Consider the following 20,486-nt stretch of genomic DNA (forward strand, 5'->3'; position numbering starts at 1 on the left):
AAAGTGCCTTGATATGCTTTGTATCCACACTTTTCTATGGATACAACTTTCTGTGGAAATCTAGAGATTCAAAACACTGTCTCTGTTCTTCTCAGCACACTGGATCAATGCTCAAGACCGGCGTCTCGATATAATCACAACCATGACACACAGATGTAAAAGGCTGGTTTAGGTCTTAGGCAAAAATATCCACTAACCAGGCTGCCTGTGGTCCCAAAATCCAAACATATGCAAAGTATTCTACCAGGCTGCCTGCTCACCCTGTCCAACTTCTCTTCTTGAGTTAACAGTCTAACGTACAACAAGGAGTACAACGGAAGAATGTCTTCGAGTTATCAAAAGACTGTCAACAATAGCTGCTTAACTGGTAAGAAATGTTAAAACAATGCAATGTCCCAAGGACTCTTGTCCTGCTTCTCACCAGATGGATCTGATTGGTTGCACTTGTAGCACCGAGTATGCCAGATATGTGGAAAAATGATGTTATCACTAGGAAATCACTGCCATGTGAAAAGACTCATGATTTGATAAGCCTTGTGATGTGGAAACATTTTGTGTGCTTGAAAATGAGGACTACAAGAGCTATAAAATGTGTTGAAATAGAGGAGCCAAAATCAGTGAGCCTTCCTTGGAGATCAAGTTTGCTAAGTGAGAATTCAAGTGCTAAGAGCATATTTTTTGTTCTCAAGGAGAATCCATTCTCACATTTTATGGTGAAACAACGGCACCATGAAATCCCTGTCACAAATGTTATAGCTGCATATGCTATCTGAAATCCAAGTTTTTGTTTCATCTAATAAAAAATAAAAACGTTACATGTGATTCATAGCACTAACAGATGAACCTTGGACATCCCCAGCTCATGTACACACAGGCCAGCAATTCTTGTCTGTCAAATATTTTCAGTAGCAAATGCACCAATGCCTTTCACAGTATGCTGGAGACACTGCTGAGACAGAGAGCCGATATCCCTAGCTAATCAGCCCCCAACTTCTGTCTCCCTTGCCTTGCCTTGCCTTGCCTTTCCCTGTTGAAGAAGGATACTGACAAAGGAAGCATTGCAGGTCACTGGCCATCTACAGAAGCACCAAGGCCAAGTCATGCCCAAACAGGGAAGACTCTTTTATCCCCCTCTTCTTTCACACTTGTGGACTCCGGTAGGGCTAGCTGGACTTTTAAACTGGCCCCAAATGCGTAGGGATGATTCACCTACTCTGAATGGACTTTCCCATTCATGCCAGCTACAGAGGATATTGGTTTTGGGGCAGGAATAACAAGCTGTCCTGGTACCTCAGTGAAACCACTGGCACAAAAAGAATTTGGCAGGGGTACAGGGGTTAACCCACAGACATTGTGAAAAATGCTGTAAAACCCTTAAAAAAGATGTTTGTTTTACATCTCGGCCAAAAGACATCAGGCTTGCTGACAGAGGTTTAGACAGCTTGTCAAAAGCCAGCAACTGGGACACAATAAGCACAGGGTCTTAGGTGGACTACAGCCAGCATGGATCTCAGGCACAGTGTCCCTTGGCACCAAGACAGGAAAATGTGGTGGCTCAGCACTAAGGACTTGTGTTAGTTGGACACAGGCACACTCCACACAGACTAGCAGGGCCTGCTTTTTCCCTAAGACATCTTCCAGCTGAGGGAAGCTATGCAGAAATGGGCCCCAGTTATGGTGGGGAAGCCTTGGAGGGGCCCAGGGCCCTGTGGCTGCGGTCCACACGTGACGCGAGTGATTGGGGCTGATGCCAATACTGCACCTTTGTTGTTGCAGGCAATCCATTTCACGTTGGGGGCAAAAGTGACTTCCCGTCCAATGAGGTAAGTAAAAACCCGGACCTGGGAACAAAAATGCAAAGGTAGCCTCAGCAGGCTATCACGTGCTACCAAATCCTAGCGGCTGAGGTTTGACTCCCTGCCATGCGCTGGTGGTGCAGGGCAAGAGCTCTGCCTTCACGCAGAGATGGAAGCTTCTTGCTCCATTTGTTTTGCATTTTCTGGGCTGGAACTTCATTTCCAATTACAATAAGCTCGGAAAGCCAAGTAGCACCCGGGATCATCTGCATAATAAGCCAGAACTGCAAATTCTGTTTGATTTTATGATAGCAGCTCTGCCAGGCACTCAGCAACCACATGCAGAGAGGTTTATAGCTCACACGAATCCTTCACCCAGGGGAACAGCTGGCCACGTGAATCATTTAAAGCAAGCTTCACCATTTCTCATGTTTGACCAACAACAAAGGAGTGAATCCTGAAATAAACAGCTCTAACGGGCCTGCACTCTGGTCTTTCAGCAGGTTGCTTCTCTCCCTTTGTGCATTGCTGTTAGCTAGGATGAATTAAACAAATAAATCAGGAAGGTTTAGGATGAGCCCGGTCTATCCCACTTTCACAGTCTGCTCTGTTAATACAAGCCTGTAATCGCAGACCTCAAAGCAAATAGGGCTGGAAGTTACCTGGAGAGATTCTGTGGCATTCCCCTACCCACCATAAGGACTGGTAATAGCCAAACCTTTCCCAGACAGGACCAATTACACACAGTCCTGGATGGGATTAAAATTCTTTGCAGAAGTGTTTTGGTTTTGTTTTAAAATACTCAGTTCAGTCTGTATAATCTTATCAGGAGAACGCTTTGCTTGCCCACACCTGTGGCAAATGATGCGTATGAAAAACAACCTGCCCTGCCCTACAGATACCCATTTGTGATCCCAGCACCACTAAAATCACTGCAGCAGGCTCCCGCCTGGCTGCTTTTTATTGTGTTTACAGCAGGATGCATGCGGGTGCTGGATGCTCAGCTCCGCCCAGTATCCTGGCCCACCCTCTTCTACTCCCAGCATAGCAGGGTAGCATCTTTCCTCGCCCTTTCTATTTGTCACTTCCCAGACAAACCTTCCGATCTGGCCAGTTGTACTTTTCAAACACAGCTTCATAATCCTCCACGGCTCCGTCCGTGATCAGCATGATGGCTTGGTTACACAAGCCTCCTTGACCGGCGTCTCTGAACTGCAGAGTGGAAGAGCATTAGTTATCTCAGCACAGGCCCTTTCTGTGTCACTGCAACACATTTATTCATGATGGGCCAGATCCTGATTTCCTCTTGAAAATCTCACACTGTGCTCAGAAAGAGCTCTGCTTGAAAAAGGACAGTGTTTCGATGCTGCATATATTATTTTTTAATATTATTTCTACAGCCCTTCCTAGCACATGTGGACACAGGAGGCTTTACAAAAATAAAATAAGAAAAAAAGAGCTGTGGAGGAAGGGTTCGATTCCCTGCTGCCTCACAGCTTGCGCAGTCACATTCATTTATGCAAAATGGCTGTAGACTGACCATAAACACTGCCATTCTGATTTGACAGCAATAACTGTCATTTTTTATGGCAGAAAATGCAAGAGGAGGGGGGAATCAGACTCTATTTCAAGGTAAATCCATCAATCTGTCAAAAAGAGCAGGGAAAAGCAGGAAAACATGAAAAAGGAAGGCTGCTGCCATCAGCACCGAAGTAAGTTATGAATGTATCAGACAGAAAGACCACACGCTGTAATAAGAGAGGACGTTATCTGTGCATAAGTGGCATTTAAGGTAGAGGTATGCTGGGACTCTGGTGCAAACACCAGTGCTCTGTTTCCAAAGATGCAAGGGGAAGTTGATTGGGTGCGCTCCTAAGCGCAAGCCAGAACCAGCCTGGTTAGCTGGGAAAAACAGCCTTTGGCTGCTGCTTATCTACAGCTCCCAAACACAGAGCCTGTGCCTCTCGTGCCCTCGGGTACACTGGCTGTGGAGATCTGAGAGCCTCATGCAGCACCAGCACAGGTGTTGAATTAGCAGCCACCAGAGGAGGTAGCAGAGGGCATCAAGGAACAAAAGTGAGGACTTTGTTGTGGCTCCTAGCTCTGTGTCAGCCTGCGCTCCTTTCCCTTGCGCAGAGCCTCACTGTTTCCGTGAGCAAGGGAACGAGATGGAGAGCATATGGGAGACTAATTGAAGGGTGACTAGGTTTACATCAAACTGCCGCAATTTTATGGGGAGAGCATAGACGTATCTTATAAATTAGCAAAAGGCTTTCAAGTGGCAAGACCAATTGCATAAAATGAAAGCAAGCACTGGACAGAACAGCATGCAGGGTGTGAGCTGGGACTTATTAGGTGTTTCAGGTTTCAATTCACAAATCTCATCCGGTTTTGTAATGCTGTTAGGACAGAAGGCAAGTGTGATTGCCAACATGGATAGCACTGTGGTTCATCTGCAGATTAACATCATAACCATTGATACCTGGAAGCCTACTGCAAGTCCAAATTTCCCCAGTCATTTCACCACTCCTATCATTACCTCTATGTTTATTCCTCTTTATAAAATAGGAGGTTCAGTGTTAATGTCACCACAATGTCTCCATCCACTGCCATTTATGTCAGCAGTCCTGCCTTCTTCAACATTACACTTACTGTCAGTGAAGTACTTGTTACTCTACTCCAATGATTATGGATTCAACAGTTTCTGTACACCCAGTATTAGTTCACATGTATGATCCCATCCTTCCCTGTTGTATAATAATCCCATTATTTGTATCACTGACCAGAGTTAGGACAGATGATTGTGAGAGAAAAGAGTGATGCAATGTGGTCATTTCCATGTCTTTCTGTACATAGCCCCCAAAGTCTGATATTTCCAGTGGTACAGAAAGCTTCTATACCTTGTACCACTGAAAACAAAACAAAACAAACAAACAAACAAAAAGTGCCAGCTACAGGGTAGCTGGTACCCCAGGAGGGGTCAGAGCAGAAGTGTCCCCAGCTCAGCAAGGAGATTCAAGGCAGAGGCTGGGGGTGCGGAACAGGAACGAGCATAGGATGTCTTTAGGTGCAAAGGAAAGGGGAAAAACTGTTGACAGCCACGTGGGATTGTGCTACAGACCACCAGATAGGAAGATGACAAGGAGTCTCAGGTGAGCTATTCCAAGGCACATATCAGCTGTGTCCAGATTAGCAGGGAGGACAGCCTAGCTAGCATGAGCTTCCATCACAGAGGCGTAGAGTTATGGTGGTGCAGGAGGTGCTGTCAGAATGAGGTTCAAATCACAGATACGCAAACCTTGAAATTACAAAACCAGCTGTTTTCATAACAGGAACAACAGGCTGTTGCAATCTACAACATGCTTTGTTTAGGTGATTATTAAGTTAACGCTTAATTAAGGTCACCCACCATTTTATCAAACTACATAAGACATCTCTTCATGTAGCTTGCTTTAGACCTCATAATACTGAGATACTGGAAATTAGATGCTGTATCAGAACCAGCAATCTCCTAATTACAGGAGTAGATGATATTTTCAACAGGGAAAATGAGATCATCAGTGTCATAGAAATAGAGATTAAAAAGACAGATTGAGAAAACAAATGAACAAGAGGTAATCCCTGATTTTTAGGTCCTTTTGTGGCTGGCTGCAGCTGTAGCAAATGATCTGGCAGCACTCACATGAAGCTCTGAGAATAATTCTCTGCTCTGATTGAAGTCTCAGGAGCATAAAAGAAGAGCACGATGAGGAACAAGATGCCCACAGACCAGATGTCTGAAGAGGTGTGGGCTAGAGCTGCGGTTGGAAAGGAGGCAGGGAGCTGTGTATTCCCCTGTATAGCTTCAGTCGTGTTGCCAGGAGTAACAGACATGATCTAATTCATTCAGGGTCATAGTCTCTTGTACTCCCTGGTTTGCTCATTGTCATTTACATTGCAGTTTTAGCCTGGCAAAAGCAACGGTGGAGAGATACAAACGTCAGCATAGCTCTGGCATATACGCATCCTGTACCTGTCAGAGTCCTAAGGGAACGGGCTGATGGAGTTGCCAAGCCTCTTTCCATCATATTTGAAAAGTCCTGGCTGTCAGGTGAAGTCTTTGATGACTGGAAAAAGGGAAATATCACTCCCGTTTTTAAAAAGGATAGAAAGGAGGACCTGCGAAACTACAGACCAGTGAGCCTCACCTCTGTGCCTGGGAAGATCATGGAAAAGATCCTCCTGGAAGCAATGTCAAGGCACGTGCAAGACAAAGGGGTGATCTGAGACAGTCAGCATGGCTTCACCAAGGGCAAATCTTGCCTGACCAATCTGGTGGCCTTCCATGATGGAGTGACTGCATCAGTCAGCGAGGGAAGACCAGCTGATGTCTTCTACCTGGATTTCTGTAAGGCTTTTGACACAGTCCCACATGACATCCTGATCTCCAAATCGGAGAGAGGTGGATTTGAAGGGTGGACCATTCGGAGGATAAGGAATCAGCTTGAAGGACGCACCCAGAGAGTGGTGGTCAATGGCTCAATGTCCAGGTGGAGGCTGGTGTTGAGTGGTGTACCTCGGGTCTGTCTCGGGACTGGTACCGTTTAATATCTTTATCAACAACATTGACAGTGGGATTGAGAGCAGCCTCAGCAAGTCTGCAGGTGACACCACGCTGAGTGGTGCGGTCAATACACCAGAAGGAAAGGAAGCCATCCAAAGAGACCTGCTTGAGAAGTGGGCCCATGTAAACCTAATGAGGTTCAACAAAGCCAAGTGCAAGGTGCTGTAACTGGACCAGGGCAATCCCAGACAGGAGTACAGACTGGGAGAAGAGCTCATTGGGAGCAGCCCAGCGGAGAAGGACTTGGGCTTCTGGTGAACAAAAAGCTCAACGTGAGCCAGCAGTGTGTGCTTGCAGCCCAGAAAGCCAACTGTGTCCTGGGCTGCATCAACAGAGGGGTGGCCAGCAGGGGAGGGAGATGATTGTGTCCCTCTGCTCTGCCCTTGTGAGGCCCCACTTGGAGTACTGCATACAGGTTTGGGGTCCCCAGCACAAGAAGGATGTGGGGCTGTTGGAGCGGGTCCAGAGGAGGCCACGAAGATGATCAGAGGGCTGATGCATCTCTCCTGTGAAGAGAGGCTGAGAGAGCTGGGGTTGTTCAGCCTGGAGAAGACTAGGCTCTGGGGAGACCTCAATCCAGCTTTTCAATCCTTAAAGGGTGCTTATAAAAAAGACGGAGAGCAACTTTTTGCTCGGGCAAATAATGACAGGACAAGGGGGAATGGTTTCAAACTAAAAGAGTGGAGATTTAAATTAGAGGTTAGGAGGAAATTCTTCACTCAGAGGGTGGAGAGGCTCTGAAACACGTTGCCCAGAGAAGCTGTGGATGATGCTCCATCTCTGGAGGTGTTCAAGGCCAGGTTGGATAAGGCCCTTGGGCAACCTGATCTAGTGGGTGGCATCCCTGCCCACAGCAGGGGGCTTGGAACTAGATGATCTTTAAGGTCCCTTCCAACCCAAGCTGTTCTATGATTCTATGATACTCACACACTGAGTGATGATGCACACACCTGTCCAGAGGACCAAGTGGCCCCCCTCCATTTCCTTTTGCCTCATTCACACAGACTTGCCTCCAGAATTTTGAGAAGTTCAAACTTAGAGACAAATATCCCCCCTATGAGAAAATTAGCAGTAGAGAAAGAAATGGAAAACCATTGAAGAAGAAATGAGAGATGACTTTAGGCAAAATGGCATAAGCTGGTATATAGGAAATTCTGCACTTTCCATATCCTGATAGATATGCTGCAGAATCCACATCCAGAAAGATGTCAGTGGAATCAAGAAAAGACTCATAAATGTTCAGATAAAAAGCAATAATGTGGGTAAAAAGGGCACGTTGACGAATGATAAAAAAGCACAGGGAAACTGCCAGGCAGAGATGCTTTACAACCTCCATGCTTCGTCATCAAAAGAACAATATTGTATTGGCTGGGTACAGCCTGAAATGATAAGAAACAAAGAAAAGAAAGGATTACATGAAGGATCACAAACTAGTAGGGTTAAAGAAAGTTAGTTGGGAGCATTCAGATAATCTGTGCTCAGCAAGAAGGGAAAAGAATGGCAGGAGGTGTTGCTGGACTACCTGTCTTGTAGGCTGGGACTTGATTGGGACTCTATGAGATCCCAAAGGAAAACAAGAAATCAACAGAAAGTACATTTTACAAGAAGGGAATAAACTAGATGGGTAAACTCTCCTTGAGCATCTATGCGGTGCTAGAAGAATGACTAAGACTGTCCTCTCATGCATACACAGAGGGAATGTCCCACACAGGTTGAACATAAGAGACTAAAAACTCCTTTGACTTCTTACATCGGACAGTTTTATTTTTTCTATGACATCAGTTCTGCTCATGTTATGCAAATCTTTACATCTCACCAAAAGCCAGTTTGTTAACAGTTTCACCTTTTTTTTCCACCTATAGCTATTTTGGGTTGACCTAGTCATTATTAACCTCACAATTTATGTCACGTCTGAGTTCAACAGCAAGTCAAAGTACCATTAAAACAAGCTGGTGTTGAGAGCAGAAACCATTCTATGGTGGCTTCAGAGAGCAAAACCTGGGGTTTCTTTTCTTCCACAGGGTCAGAAAAACATCAGCTTTCAAATCATCTGCTTACCGAGTTGGCCATGAGAAAGGAGGACCCATGAGAGTTGCAGATTTTGTACTGCCTTACCCTAAGAAGTTCATATATAATGAATATATGAATGACTCTCCCATCTAGAATTAGGGGTGTGTGTTTGTATAGGTATGTATGTACACACTTGTATATATGGCATGTCTATAAAAATGTAAAAATATATTTACAATTTGTTTACATTGGAAAGAATAATCAGAGGCTGAAATAAGGAAGAGGAGGCTGAGCACTGGCTGGAGAGGAATACCACAGAGGCAGATCAGCTGGACATGAATTAACAATGTGACAGTGTCTGAGGAGAGGTAACTGTTGTCTTATGTTGTATTAAGAGGACTGTGGAGTGTAAGACAAGGAAAGTAATTATTCTGCTCCGCTTAGCACTTGATAGCTCTCAGCTGCAGCACTCAGTACTGTTGGGAGCATAGCGTTTGAGGGAAGGTGGAGCAGAGCAGTGGCCAGAACAAAGGGGTATAAATCCTGCCAGAAAAGAGTGAGAGGACAAGACATGCCCAGCATATAGGAACAAAGAAGAGAGGGCAGTAGCGAGATAGACTAAAACTTGATAAACTAGAAATCTTGAAAGACTGCACTTGGCACTCGAGAATTTGGAAGTGCTTTGTGAACGTATGCTCAGCGCCATCATTTCCCTGTGATGCATATTTCATCAAAACTACTCGGTGTGTGACTAAATTGAAAAAGAGTGCAAGTGGCTTACGGAGCATGGCAGAGAGAGGCAGGGGAAGCTGGCTAGCTGTGCTCCTGGAGCTGTCATGCAGATTGCGTCAGAGATGAAAATACACCCTGCCTATCCCGGAGCATAATAGAGGAAAACAAAGACAGTGAGAGGTTGCGCTCTTCGTCAGCCCCTTTCTGCCGCTCATACCTCGCTGAATAGGTCTCTGCTGGGCTATTAATTCTACGAGCAATTGGACTAAGGAAAATTACCAGGGAAATTTTGCAGTCACTTTCATTACAGATATTATTATTGGTTGTCTGTTGTAATCAGCAAAGCCTGTTTCATCAGTGTGATGTAGCAATTTTCATTCACTTGCGTACGCTCCCATGAACAGCAACAGGACAGTCTGTGAAGAACAGCTACGATTACAGGCTGAGAATGTGAATTTTGTCTGATGGGAAGGGGGTGGCTGATTCCTTCTCCCCACTGCCCTCCAGCCCCACTGCTGTGGGCCTTACCTGCATGGCTGCAGCAGGATCATGGGGTTGTTGCAGGACACACTGATGCAACCCCTTTTTCTCCCCTTTTACTGATAGGGATCTAACAGGCTCTAGGCGAAGATTTCAGAGAGTCCTTAAAGCATGCATGCACTTGCAAAGGGTGCCCGTCTGCCTCAAGAAGGCCAGCTGAGGTACTTGCATAGCCTGGGGTCCCCCAGCCCTCTGTGATGAGCCCTTACTAGGACACTCACAGTTTGTGAAGGATGCTGCAGGACAGCAGGGGTGCTTCTACCCCAGCATCCTCGGTGCACACTGCCTCTAGGGCTGCTGTATGTGCACTGAGACATGATCTCTGCCTCTTCTGAATGTTATTAAGGGAGACAGAAATCCTGGGATGAAGCTGAAAGTGGCTGCAGGAGGTCCTGCAGACCTTCTGCCACATGTGCAGCTCTTCCACAGCTGGTTGAAGACAAGGCTCCCAGCTGATGGCTTCTGTGGCTGTGGATTTAACCCCATGTTTGCTTAAGAGGAGGCAGCCGTGGTCCATGCTAGTGAATGAGCTCCCTTCTGTCACACTGTGAGAAGGCTGCAACCAGTGTTACTGAGAAAGGAAAACTGGGCAGCGGAGATGCATAGCCCTGTTTCACACCTTTCTTTGACAACAAATTCATCTGAAACCCTATTTCATGGACATTCATGCTGCCACAAAATGGGCAACAGCACCCTTCTGCTTGCTGAGGAGCTTCTGCAGTCCTGCCTGCATGACAGTGTCAAATTCTTTAGTCACTTTAATTCAAGTCATAACAAGAGGCAGCACCTCACTTTCTGAGTAATAGACATCAGATGGTGGTGTTTTGTGTTTTGTTTTGTTTTTAATCACCTTTGGGTGCTGTACAGTCTAGGAGAAATTTTGGCCTCATTAGCTGAGGAAGAATCAACAAGGATCAAGGTAAATGATGGCTACCTAAATTGTTGACTGCATTTTTGGTGCTGAATAGAGAGGAGATCCTTCTCTACCTGCCAGCGAGTTTCTTCTCTGTTACCACCATGGAATTGTGTTGATCCACTGAGCTGCATGGACACGACTCTCTGAAGTATTTTTGTGCCACCTATGTCAGCAGAGGACTGTTTTTTCTCAGTCTTAGCTTTCCTTGTGTGTACCTTCTACTTCCCAGGGGCACGCCTGGCTCAGACTGTGACGGGTTTTGTAATGGTTCTGCCTCCTGCAGGCTTGAGGATTGCCTGCACTAGTGGGTGAGCCATACAGGCCAGGAAGGAGGCATGAATTCTCCTCATTACTGGGACCCGACCAGTGCCTGTACCAGTTGCTATTTCAGCTGAGGCAAGCGGGCTTCCTTTGGGGCTATGCTCCATCCTTCTCCACTGAGATCTTCACAGCTGTGCTGGTTGAGAGAGCCAGCAGTTGAACTGCATTAAACTTCTTTAATCTTTTGTCACTCTACATAACCAGTGGCATGTTAGACATTAAGAAACCAGTTTTCCTCTGGTGGAACAACTGTTTTAATATTCTGACTTATACTACTCAGGCCCACATTGGCTCTGCATCTTTAGTTTTGAAGATAAAATTGATCGTGCCATAAAATGCAAGGATACATTTAGATTAATCTAGCAGAAATTCTGTGGTCATCTAAGCAATTATCTTCCCCCAAAGATGTCAAACCATTACTGCTATGCAAGCTGCCACCCTATGACTGCAGTGACAATGCTACATTACTCTTCTCAAGTTGCCATTAAATCCATTATGCTTCTGTTACCACTGACAAGTCAGCTCAGCCACCACCACTGCTGGGTTCAACTCTGATCATGCTTGCCCTTGTATAGATTTGGAACGCCATCACTATAGTCAATTAAACTTATAGTCTGTAAAATGAGTGAAAGTGGAGAAATTTTCCCAGGATGCCAAGTCCTCTATTACAGCAACTCTAACGTCATCCCAATCATTATGGCCACTAACATCGTACTGCACACATATTTTTGCCAGCATCCAAGGCATGGACATCTTCACGCCTACACCACTACAGATGGGTGATTGAGGAGATGGGGGCATCCAGCGACTCTCAGACCTTTTTTGTTAACATTCTTTCAGAAACAGAGTTAAGCCACCTATCTACCTCCAGGCAGAAGTCGAAATTCTTTGCATACAGCAATTAATTATTTTCAAATCTTATCACAGCCAAAATCCTCCTGGCCCACGGCAAACTGGCACAATACAGCAATAATGGTGAGGAGAGGCTGATTGCTTGGGGCCAGATGGGACCACCACAGTGGCACCCATTGATGGGGTCCCCACACCCAGAAGCGCTGCCATCCTGGGCAGATTCAGCAGCTCCAGGGCATCGTGCACAAGCCAATACCTCCTTGACGCCTGGTCACTCTTGCACACTGCTTGCCACAGGTTTGAGACCCATGAATACCACTGATGTCCCTCCTGTGGCTGTGCTAAGCCAGAAGGGGGAAAGCAGGGGTGGGCAGGGACACATGTGCCCAATGTGGGTGTTGGCACCGAGCCTCTTACCTCCCTCAGGATTTTGAATGACTCCGTCAAGGCCTTGTTCACCGTCCCCACTCCTTTTGCCTGCAATTCATCCACCAGCTGCTTGAAGTGCTGTAGCGAGAAGACAGAAAGGCAGCAGTGAGCTGCAGGCAGGGATTGTCCTTGGAGGGGGGAAAAAAGAGTGACCTGGAGAGCCTGACACATGGGCTGCCCATCCTGCACTGATCTGCTGCACTGCGATGGATGGAGATGGGGAAAGGTCAAGTGGCTGCTCTCTTGGCAGTGCCATCATGTTGCACGCAGCCACAGGACTGCATTTCTCAGCCTGTGGGCAGTGAACCATTAGTAGTCCATGAAATATCACGCAAGGGACAAAACTATTAGAAAACAGACTTTTCCTTTTCCACCTCTTCAGGAAAACAAACAAACAAAAAACAACAAAGCATATTCTTGCGCACGTGAGAGCAACAGGATGGGGAAAGAGGAAAACAAGCACTCAAATTATAAGTGGCTTTGATCTGGTTGCAAATAAAACACCGACAGAGCACACTCCGCAAGACGGACCGTGTCCAAAAGGTTTGTGGATCCTCTGGGAAACACTGCAGGAGATGTCACCCTCTGAAGTCATGCTTCATGACCCAGAGCTAGGCTGGGAAATATTGGAGAAAAAGCTGGGTTTTGAAGATGCAGAGGGATGTGTTACCTCTGTGGTATTAATACAAAGATGACAATGAAGAAAAAAGCGAAGAGTAGGAAGAGCTAAAAATACTGTTTGGCCCAGCGGGTGGTGGAGCAGTCAGATGCAGGCTGACCACCTCTGGGCTGCAGCTGCTGAGCCCTGCTGGGCCAGAGCAGCAAAGCCCCCTAATCAGAGGCTGTTTGCTGGAAACACACCCTGGAGAAGGCTCAGGCTGGGCTGAGAAGACATTCATTGGGAGAAGGCTGAGGATGCAGGGTTTCAAAGGTGGAGAGCCCTTGCCCTCTGCGCGCTGAGCCCAGTCCACTCGTGCTCGAGCAGTGATGATGCAGCACATAGCCACCAGCTAACCCTTATGTCATGACAGCTTTGTATAACCAAAGATGAACCAAGGAGCCAGCACACGACTGAACTGGTGGTGCTTGTTTCTGAAACGCAGACCCATATACCTCTAGGAGACAGCTGTTTCTTGTCCCTAGAGTTTCATGTTGCAACATCTTAAACCCACATATTTATCACATTAAGGGAGCAGACTGGATATACATCAGCAGGAGCCTGTTACTCACCTCTCTGTTATCTCTGTCTGCTTGCACCAGGATACCCTTAAAACAGGGTTCAATAAAATGAACGTAATCATTGTACTGCAAATACAAAGTGAAAAGAAAGGTGTTGTAATAGGAGAAAATTCACAAAGTGGGTTCATGTCCTAGCTGGACGTTAAGAACAGTATCAAGCGTTATTGATTTTTATAAAAGTTTCCCTTTAGAATTGTTTGTAGTGATCATGGCAAATCATATTTCTGATAAATCCCATATTTGTTTAAGTATTGTGTTAATTATAGCATTTACTGACTTCCATTTGGGCATATCCACACATACAAAATTATTTTTTTCCATTCAGACACTCCAGAAATCTCCACACTCTACAAGTTTGTGCCCCTAGCCTTGCTTCTTATACTGTTTGCACTTTTTTTTTTTTTTTGACTTCTGGAGACTTTGAATCCCTGGTCATCAGCTGAACCTTGTAAATGGTTTTGTAGCCTGATATCTGATGCCTCTGGCACACAGCTGAATAATAACATATAAAGTTACCCCACATCCACTGAACTGTGATAATCAGTGGTGTGTATGCTTCCAGCCTGATACGTACCTGAGGTAAGAGATGTCATTGTAAACCTTTTTCTCTAAGGTTCAGATGAACATGTTTTGCCATGGGCTAAGAGGGTACTGATGGTTACCGAGGCTCAGCTGATCAATAGGAGCTTAGGTCAGGCTATAACATGTCTAAGCCAGAAGGCTCTTGGTGTAACAACAGAGTGTATATTGCTTGCCTGATCTTTCTGTGATTTTTTTTTTTTTTAAACAGACCATATCTACAACTCCTTAATGACTTCCCTTCCTTTCTCTGCCAACCCAGTTCACTCCTCCATCCATCCAGACATATGAAGCCAGAGCTGTCACCGCTAGAATTTCTGAACATCTCACACAATGGGAAGTTACGAAGAAAAAATAAGCTTTGTATCTTGGTGATTGTGCCCTTGCAAACTTATATGGAAGGGCCTGAGAATGAGGTGGTGCAAGAATTCGTTTTAAGGAGGCCAGCATACACACAGGAAAGTTTTGCTTTCTGTGGTCAGTGGTACTAGCTCTGTATGGGCAACCAACCCATCCTCATCCTGGCAGGGTTGTGAAAAGGGAGAGAGTAACACCAAGACCCTGACCCAAGACCTTTGCAGACTGACTGAACTGGATTGCAGCCTTATAGGATGCTGGGGCACAAAAAGTCATATGGCAGTGATTTTCTAACCTGGAAATATTATCCTGAGGATTGCACTCCTACTGGACCCAAGCGCAGTGTTCTGGTATTCTCTGCTAGGTGAATTTATTGGCTCAGGTGTCTCTCTATAGCACTTCGTTATCTGCTGCAGTCACATGCCTAAGCAAGCCAAAAGATGCAGCTGACACCTTCCACAGGGGGGTGAGATGACTTGACAGTCACCTTGCTGACCACACAAAGCTGACTTCCAAGGGGTAATTGGTTTTAATCCCCCATTCAACATGGGTATTATGCATTGTCATGCCACCGTAATGCCTGCAGCTTGCTAAGTGGACTGAGGGATCGATACGAGGCACAAGGAAGACAGCTCTGCACTAGGAATAGGACATACTTACTGCAATGATGTTCACAAAATCGTTTTCCCCCAGAGTATCTAAAATGGTGATGATGGTGTGTTTGGCAATGGTCATCCGCAGGCCCTTCATGCTCCCACTGACGTCCACAATGATGACGATGTCCTTGGGAGAGGTGGCTGCTTGGATGTACCTTTATAAAAGAGGAATGTGGGGAAGCACAGTGAGTGTATGAAGAGGAGGATCTCTGGGTGTACTGCTGTAACATGATGCAAGCCCCAGCATAACACATGCTGTGAGCACAGCTGTCCCACAGGGTCCAGCTGGGCACTCGACGGGGTCCTTCCCACCCACCTGCCTCTCCTGCTGGCCCCAGCCTCTCTCTTCCCACATGGACAAGAGCTGGGACAGCTGCAGACATGCTTCAAGGATCAGCCAAGAGTGACGATTGTTAACGCATCATTTAGCCGTGCAGAACAGACTGAACAAAAGCCCTGAATTTCTGTTTGAACAACCTCATCCCTCTGGCTGCAGAATTCGGATGGATAGGACAGGGGGAGGATGCACAGGTGGTGTTTTCCATGTGGCACATCAGATGCCTTATGGAAAGCTGGCACTGGCCGGTGGCAGGGCGGGTTCGCTAACTGGGTATTGCCTTTGCTTATGTACCCCTCTCCTGTCACAGGAGCAGCCTGGTGCAGTGACTGCTGGCTAGCAGCTCACTCAGTGTCACCTTGGAAAAGAGGGAGAGGGGAAGAGAGATGGGTGCTTTGGCCACGTCCCTCCGGTATGCTTACCAGCCGCGATTCCTGCAGTCGAAGGAGATGACCCCGTTCTCGTCTGGTAGCCACTTTATTCCTGAGGGGAGCAGCAAAGGGAGCAATCAGCACAGGCACAAACAGGCATTGGCTCCCTGCTGATGTATTCAAAGCACAAACAGAGCTGCATGGCTGTTGACAGTTCTCAGCAAGCTTTATTCAGTTTCTGTTAAAGAATATACCTCAGTGCTGGCTGGTGTCTCAGTATAATCTGGTAGACTTTGGGGAGCAGTTGAACTTACTATAAACATTTTGTAGCTCCCCCAATTTTTTCTCTCCCTAAGGACATCTGAGAGCATAAGGAGGCCAATGCAGAGAGAGGGATGTGCCCCACGTTCCCTGCTCAGTCGTCCCCACGTTCCCTTCCACAGCATGTGGCAGGTCACAGAGCTAGGGACCTCAGCCATTTGACAGAGGGGCCACCAGGACACACAGCAGCTGTGGAAGATCCCCAAGCTTCCCAAGTTAGGCTTTGGCACGGCTCAGCCCCTGTCCTGCTTTGCGCTGAAGGAGTGAGGCTGATGGCTGCTCTCTTACCCGGGTAGAGCCTGAAGAAGCCCGTGGAGCTGCCGAAGTACTGCCAGGTCAGCGTGGGATCCCTTTCAAAGTTGTCCACGAAAATAGGATTCAAGGCTTCTGACATATAAACGCCGTTCAGGATGTCAGGGTCTTTGGGGGAAAAGGAGAGAAAATGGGTAAAAAAGCATGCAAAAGAGGGGAAGACACCCCCCAAACCCCTCCACGATGGTGGGGGGAACGGGAACAAAGAAAGCTCAGGTAGGAGTACAGCCTTCTGTGGAGGTGTTTCCTCCTGTCCTGCACAAAGGTGCATCCCTTCATCATAGTGCCTCCCTTCACAGTGACTCCTGTCCCCTCAGCAGCAGCTTTCCAGAAGAAGCTGTGGAGGGAACTGAATGCATGGTTCAAGTAGACCTTGGAGGGCAGATCATGCCTGGTGGCTACAGGTGGTCCCAGTTTGGCCACACATCATTATGCCCGATACTCTTACATCCAGGTGGAAGAAGGCTCCGAGAGACTCAGGATGACCAGCAAGCACTAAGTACAGCCGGTGCACTATGCAGGGAGGTCTGAGCTGCTGGAAGGCAGCTGCCTGACGCACCACTAAGTGGAACAGCCTTTGTATGGTGCTTAAACGTGTGCTAGTCCCCATGATGCAATTACCAAAGACAGAGGAGCCGTAGGCTTCACATGCTGTTTCTGTTTCTCCTCTTTTTCCTCATGTTTCTTCTCTGTCTGCCCTCTCCTTCACTAAGCTTGAGCTGTCCTCCCTTGCCCCTGGTCTCTTCCAAACCAATATACAGCTGCAGACTTGCATGAGCTTGTAGGAGGCAGTGTACATGCAGCGTCTGTTTTGACTCATTGCCTCAGGGGGCCAAAAACAGCAGCAACAATAGAGAAGGGAATTATAGGAAAGTGGTCATCACAGGATTAACTGTATTAATGTCAAACGGGATGGGGTTTTGACCCACCACTTCCTGCTTAGTCACTTCAGTAAATGCAGTTTTGGTCAAAGGAAGGGCAAAACTGAGCTGTGGCTCCCCAGCGACGAGGCCAAAGTAGCCCACACAGGAATGGAGCCAAAAGAGCTGCTGAGAGCAAAGCTTGCTGCTCCCATGGCCATGCACTACCAGACCTGCTCCCAGGAGGAGCCCCGGCACATATGCAGCCTCTGCTGCTTCCTCCGTCTCCTGTTTGTCCTCCAGCCATAGCAAGAGCAGCTGGACGGTTTGTGTCTAGCCATACAGACAAGAAATCAGATAGCAGGGCACTGCGTCCCTGCTGCCTCTGACAGCAGCCATTTGGCCACCTTTCTGTGTGTCACTGCAGGCAGCAGCCTACCTCGTTCAGCCACAGCCAGCTCTGTTGCGCACAGGGTTTTAGTGTCTGTGGCTCTCAGACCAGATAAAATTAATCTAAAATCTGGCAAGAAATAATGCTCCCTCTATTGTCCCTCTAAATAATGTACCAGTTGTGAGATCAGTCAACAGTGCCTGCCCCGTCTGGTCCTGAGGCTTATAAATGAGCTCCATCTATGAAACAAATAATATTTTTTTTTTTTTGGCAGTAAAGAGCAGTAAACTTAGAGCAGTTGCAACTGACGCCTCAACCTGCAGCTTATGCAGTGCGCCCACCAGCCGAAAGAGGGGTCAGTTTCTGGTATGTGGCTGGAGCAGTGTGAATGTACAAGGGGGAGAGGACAGACTGTGTACAAGTGAGTGCCTCCCAGGCTCCCGCAGCTGCCAGAGTGCCAAAGACTTGTTGAGATAAGAAGATATCCCAGAACAGTCGTGTCCCAGCAGCAGTTGTGAGTTGCATCCCCTTGTGAATACAATCACTTGGAGCTTAGAGTGTTCCCATGAGGTGTTAGGGCCTCAGAACACAAATGTTTATTTCTCAGCTGAAATCAGTTTTATCATTAACACCTAAAGACCTTGATAGATCTGACCCTTCCTACAGAATAGTAATTTCCAATAAATTCACATCACAGTTCATTTCACAGCTCCTTTGTTTGAGTGGATGGACCCTAACAGACTATGTTGCCTGCCTAAAACAGAGGACTGTCCATCATTAGAGGTCTCCCAAGAGCAAGTTATACCTAAGCCCTGTCACAGTGATAGACTGCAACACAGACATGATCATGCCTTGAAACAATACCTTTCCAGATCTACGTGTTTTTTTTTCTTTTCTTTTTTTTTCTTTTTTTTTTTTTCCCCTTCACTCAATTGTCTTTTTTCCTTCCCATCCTTCATTTTGGTGTTATTACTCCCTGGTAGTTTCCACAGCAACATATTAGCAGTGTGAAAGTAAAGGCCAGTGGTCTATTACCTTTGTTGTAGACATTGGTGGGGAGCTGGATATCACTATATGTTGTGTTCACCAGCAGGTTATTGAAATGCTCATTTGGCTCCAGAATGAATTCATCTCCAAGCTCCACGTAATTGTCATTTTCATCCTTCTCATTAATCAGAAGGGAGTTGTAGTAATCAAACTGTTGATGAAAACAATGGGAAAGGGAAAGGCAATGAGAGAGAATAACAGACATTATTATCAGTATTACCTGGAAAAAAAAAAACAAAAACCAAAACACACCAACAACACAAAAACCAAAAGAACACTTTAAACAATAAAAATGGGACATCTGGAGAATTTGGGCTTTGAATAGGATCAAGATGAGCAACAAATGATAGCCATTACCAAAGGAAAAGTGTAAAGCTGCCCAAATGATGGTTTCTGCCCAATTTCTTATTGTCAGGTACCCATGTTACTTGCAAGCATGGTCATAGCCAGCAGCTGAAGAGCCACCTAAGAGCAAAGGGACACAGTGACAGATTCCCATGGTCCCTCAGCACTATTTGAATTTCTAGCTGGAGAGGTGGAGTTGGACTTGATGATCCTTATGGGTCCCTTCCAACTTGGGATATTCTATGATTCTATGATTCTCGGTGTATCTGTCTCCTAGGTTTGCTACAGGGCATGCCTATGCTGATTCTAGTTGCCCTGTCTCTACTGTTGTCATTTACTGGAGTTAAATCCTGACGCACGTCCAGCCAGGGGTATCCCCTCACTGTGACTCCAAGCAGCAGGAGGACATCCAGAGCAAAGGACAGAGCAGAAAGTGCTCAAAGACAACACTTTTCTCCCCTGTGAAATCCCAGTGGGGATTTACCACCTACGGATGTGTTAAGGTCTCCAGGATAGTCTCCACCGTTGGATAGCAGCTGAGTTTTAAAGTGTTTTTTATTCAGTTTACCTGAGAGAAAGCATATTTAAGGATATTCAAGCAGTAACAGTACTCAGGGGTGTGAATGGTGTGTGAATAGGGCCACGTGCCTTGACTCACACAAAACCCTTACTGTGAACACAGCTGACCCAAGTGGTATGACTATAATGTGATTCTTAAACAAAGAGGTAAAAGAGGCAAAACTGATAGGTAGCTTGGTTTCAAGGATTTTCATTCCCTGCCTTTTCCAACATTGACAGCTGTACTTGGAGGGGTAGCTTGTACTTCTGCTACATGCTGAGTGTTTGTAGTATGGATGATGGACTTCATTAATCAGAGTTTTCACTCGAATTTCCTTCACTAGCAATAATCCCTTAGCTTAGTTACAAACAGTTATTAAGAGAAAGCCAATTATCTTAATTGCATGGACAGCACCGAACTGTCATCCAGTGGGAAGTCCTGATGCACGCATGTCTGCAGGGTAGAGAAAAGATGATTGGAACTGGTGAGAAATTCTTCTCACTGGGATTCACGGTTTGCTATGGGTATTTGTAATATTATGGCCTTTGCAACAGCATCTTTCTCATTGCTCATACACCCGTGATTTTTAGCTCATTCTCCAGGGAAGTAACTCAGGAGACACCAGCTAATTTGCACTAATGTGTCATGTAATAACAATGCTGGTGTGCAATAAAGGTAACGCCAATAACATCGTGCAACCCAGTGTCTTCCCAAATCCTTCCCATTCCTGAGCCAAAGGGACTAACCTCCTAGGTGTTGCTAGGTTTGGGATCTGCCAGGGGAGTTGAACTGGTTTCTAGACAAGCAGAATGTCCTGAAGACAAAGAAACCCCTAACCTGGCTCCTAGACAGAGGTTAAGCATGCTATGCCAAGTATTAGAGGTGAGAGGGTGCTTCTAGGCCAGCCTTTTGG

The 20,486-nt window shown here is 46.3% G+C and overlaps 2 protein-coding genes across 2 annotated transcripts in view; one reads left to right on the forward strand and one right to left on the reverse strand.

The window, feature by feature from the left end:
* Positions 1 to 20,486, reverse strand: part of CACNA2D4 (calcium voltage-gated channel auxiliary subunit alpha2delta 4) — a 135,683-nt gene that overhangs the window by 87,747 nt on the left and 27,450 nt on the right. The window contains exons 5-12 of the mRNA XM_083821291.1: positions 18,658 to 18,820; positions 16,348 to 16,479; positions 15,790 to 15,850; positions 15,035 to 15,185; positions 13,430 to 13,504; positions 12,188 to 12,277; positions 2,895 to 3,008; positions 1,763 to 1,841 (exon numbers count right to left, since the gene is read on the reverse strand). Coding sequence (XP_083677417.1) covers positions 1,763 to 1,841; positions 2,895 to 3,008; positions 12,188 to 12,277; positions 13,430 to 13,504; positions 15,035 to 15,185; positions 15,790 to 15,850; positions 16,348 to 16,479; positions 18,658 to 18,820 — 865 coding nt within the window. The remainder of the gene's footprint in view (positions 1 to 1,762; positions 1,842 to 2,894; positions 3,009 to 12,187; positions 12,278 to 13,429; positions 13,505 to 15,034; positions 15,186 to 15,789; positions 15,851 to 16,347; positions 16,480 to 18,657; positions 18,821 to 20,486) is intronic.
* LOC310892960 (uncharacterized protein) overlaps positions 1 to 20,486 on the forward strand; it is a 284,028-nt gene that overhangs the window by 80,358 nt on the left and 183,184 nt on the right. The window lies entirely within an intron of this gene.

The sequence above is a fragment of the Anser anser genome (genome assembly GCF_964211835.1).
Source record: "Anser anser genome assembly, chromosome: 1".
Classification (NCBI taxonomy): Eukaryota; Metazoa; Chordata; class Aves; order Anseriformes; family Anatidae; genus Anser; species Anser anser.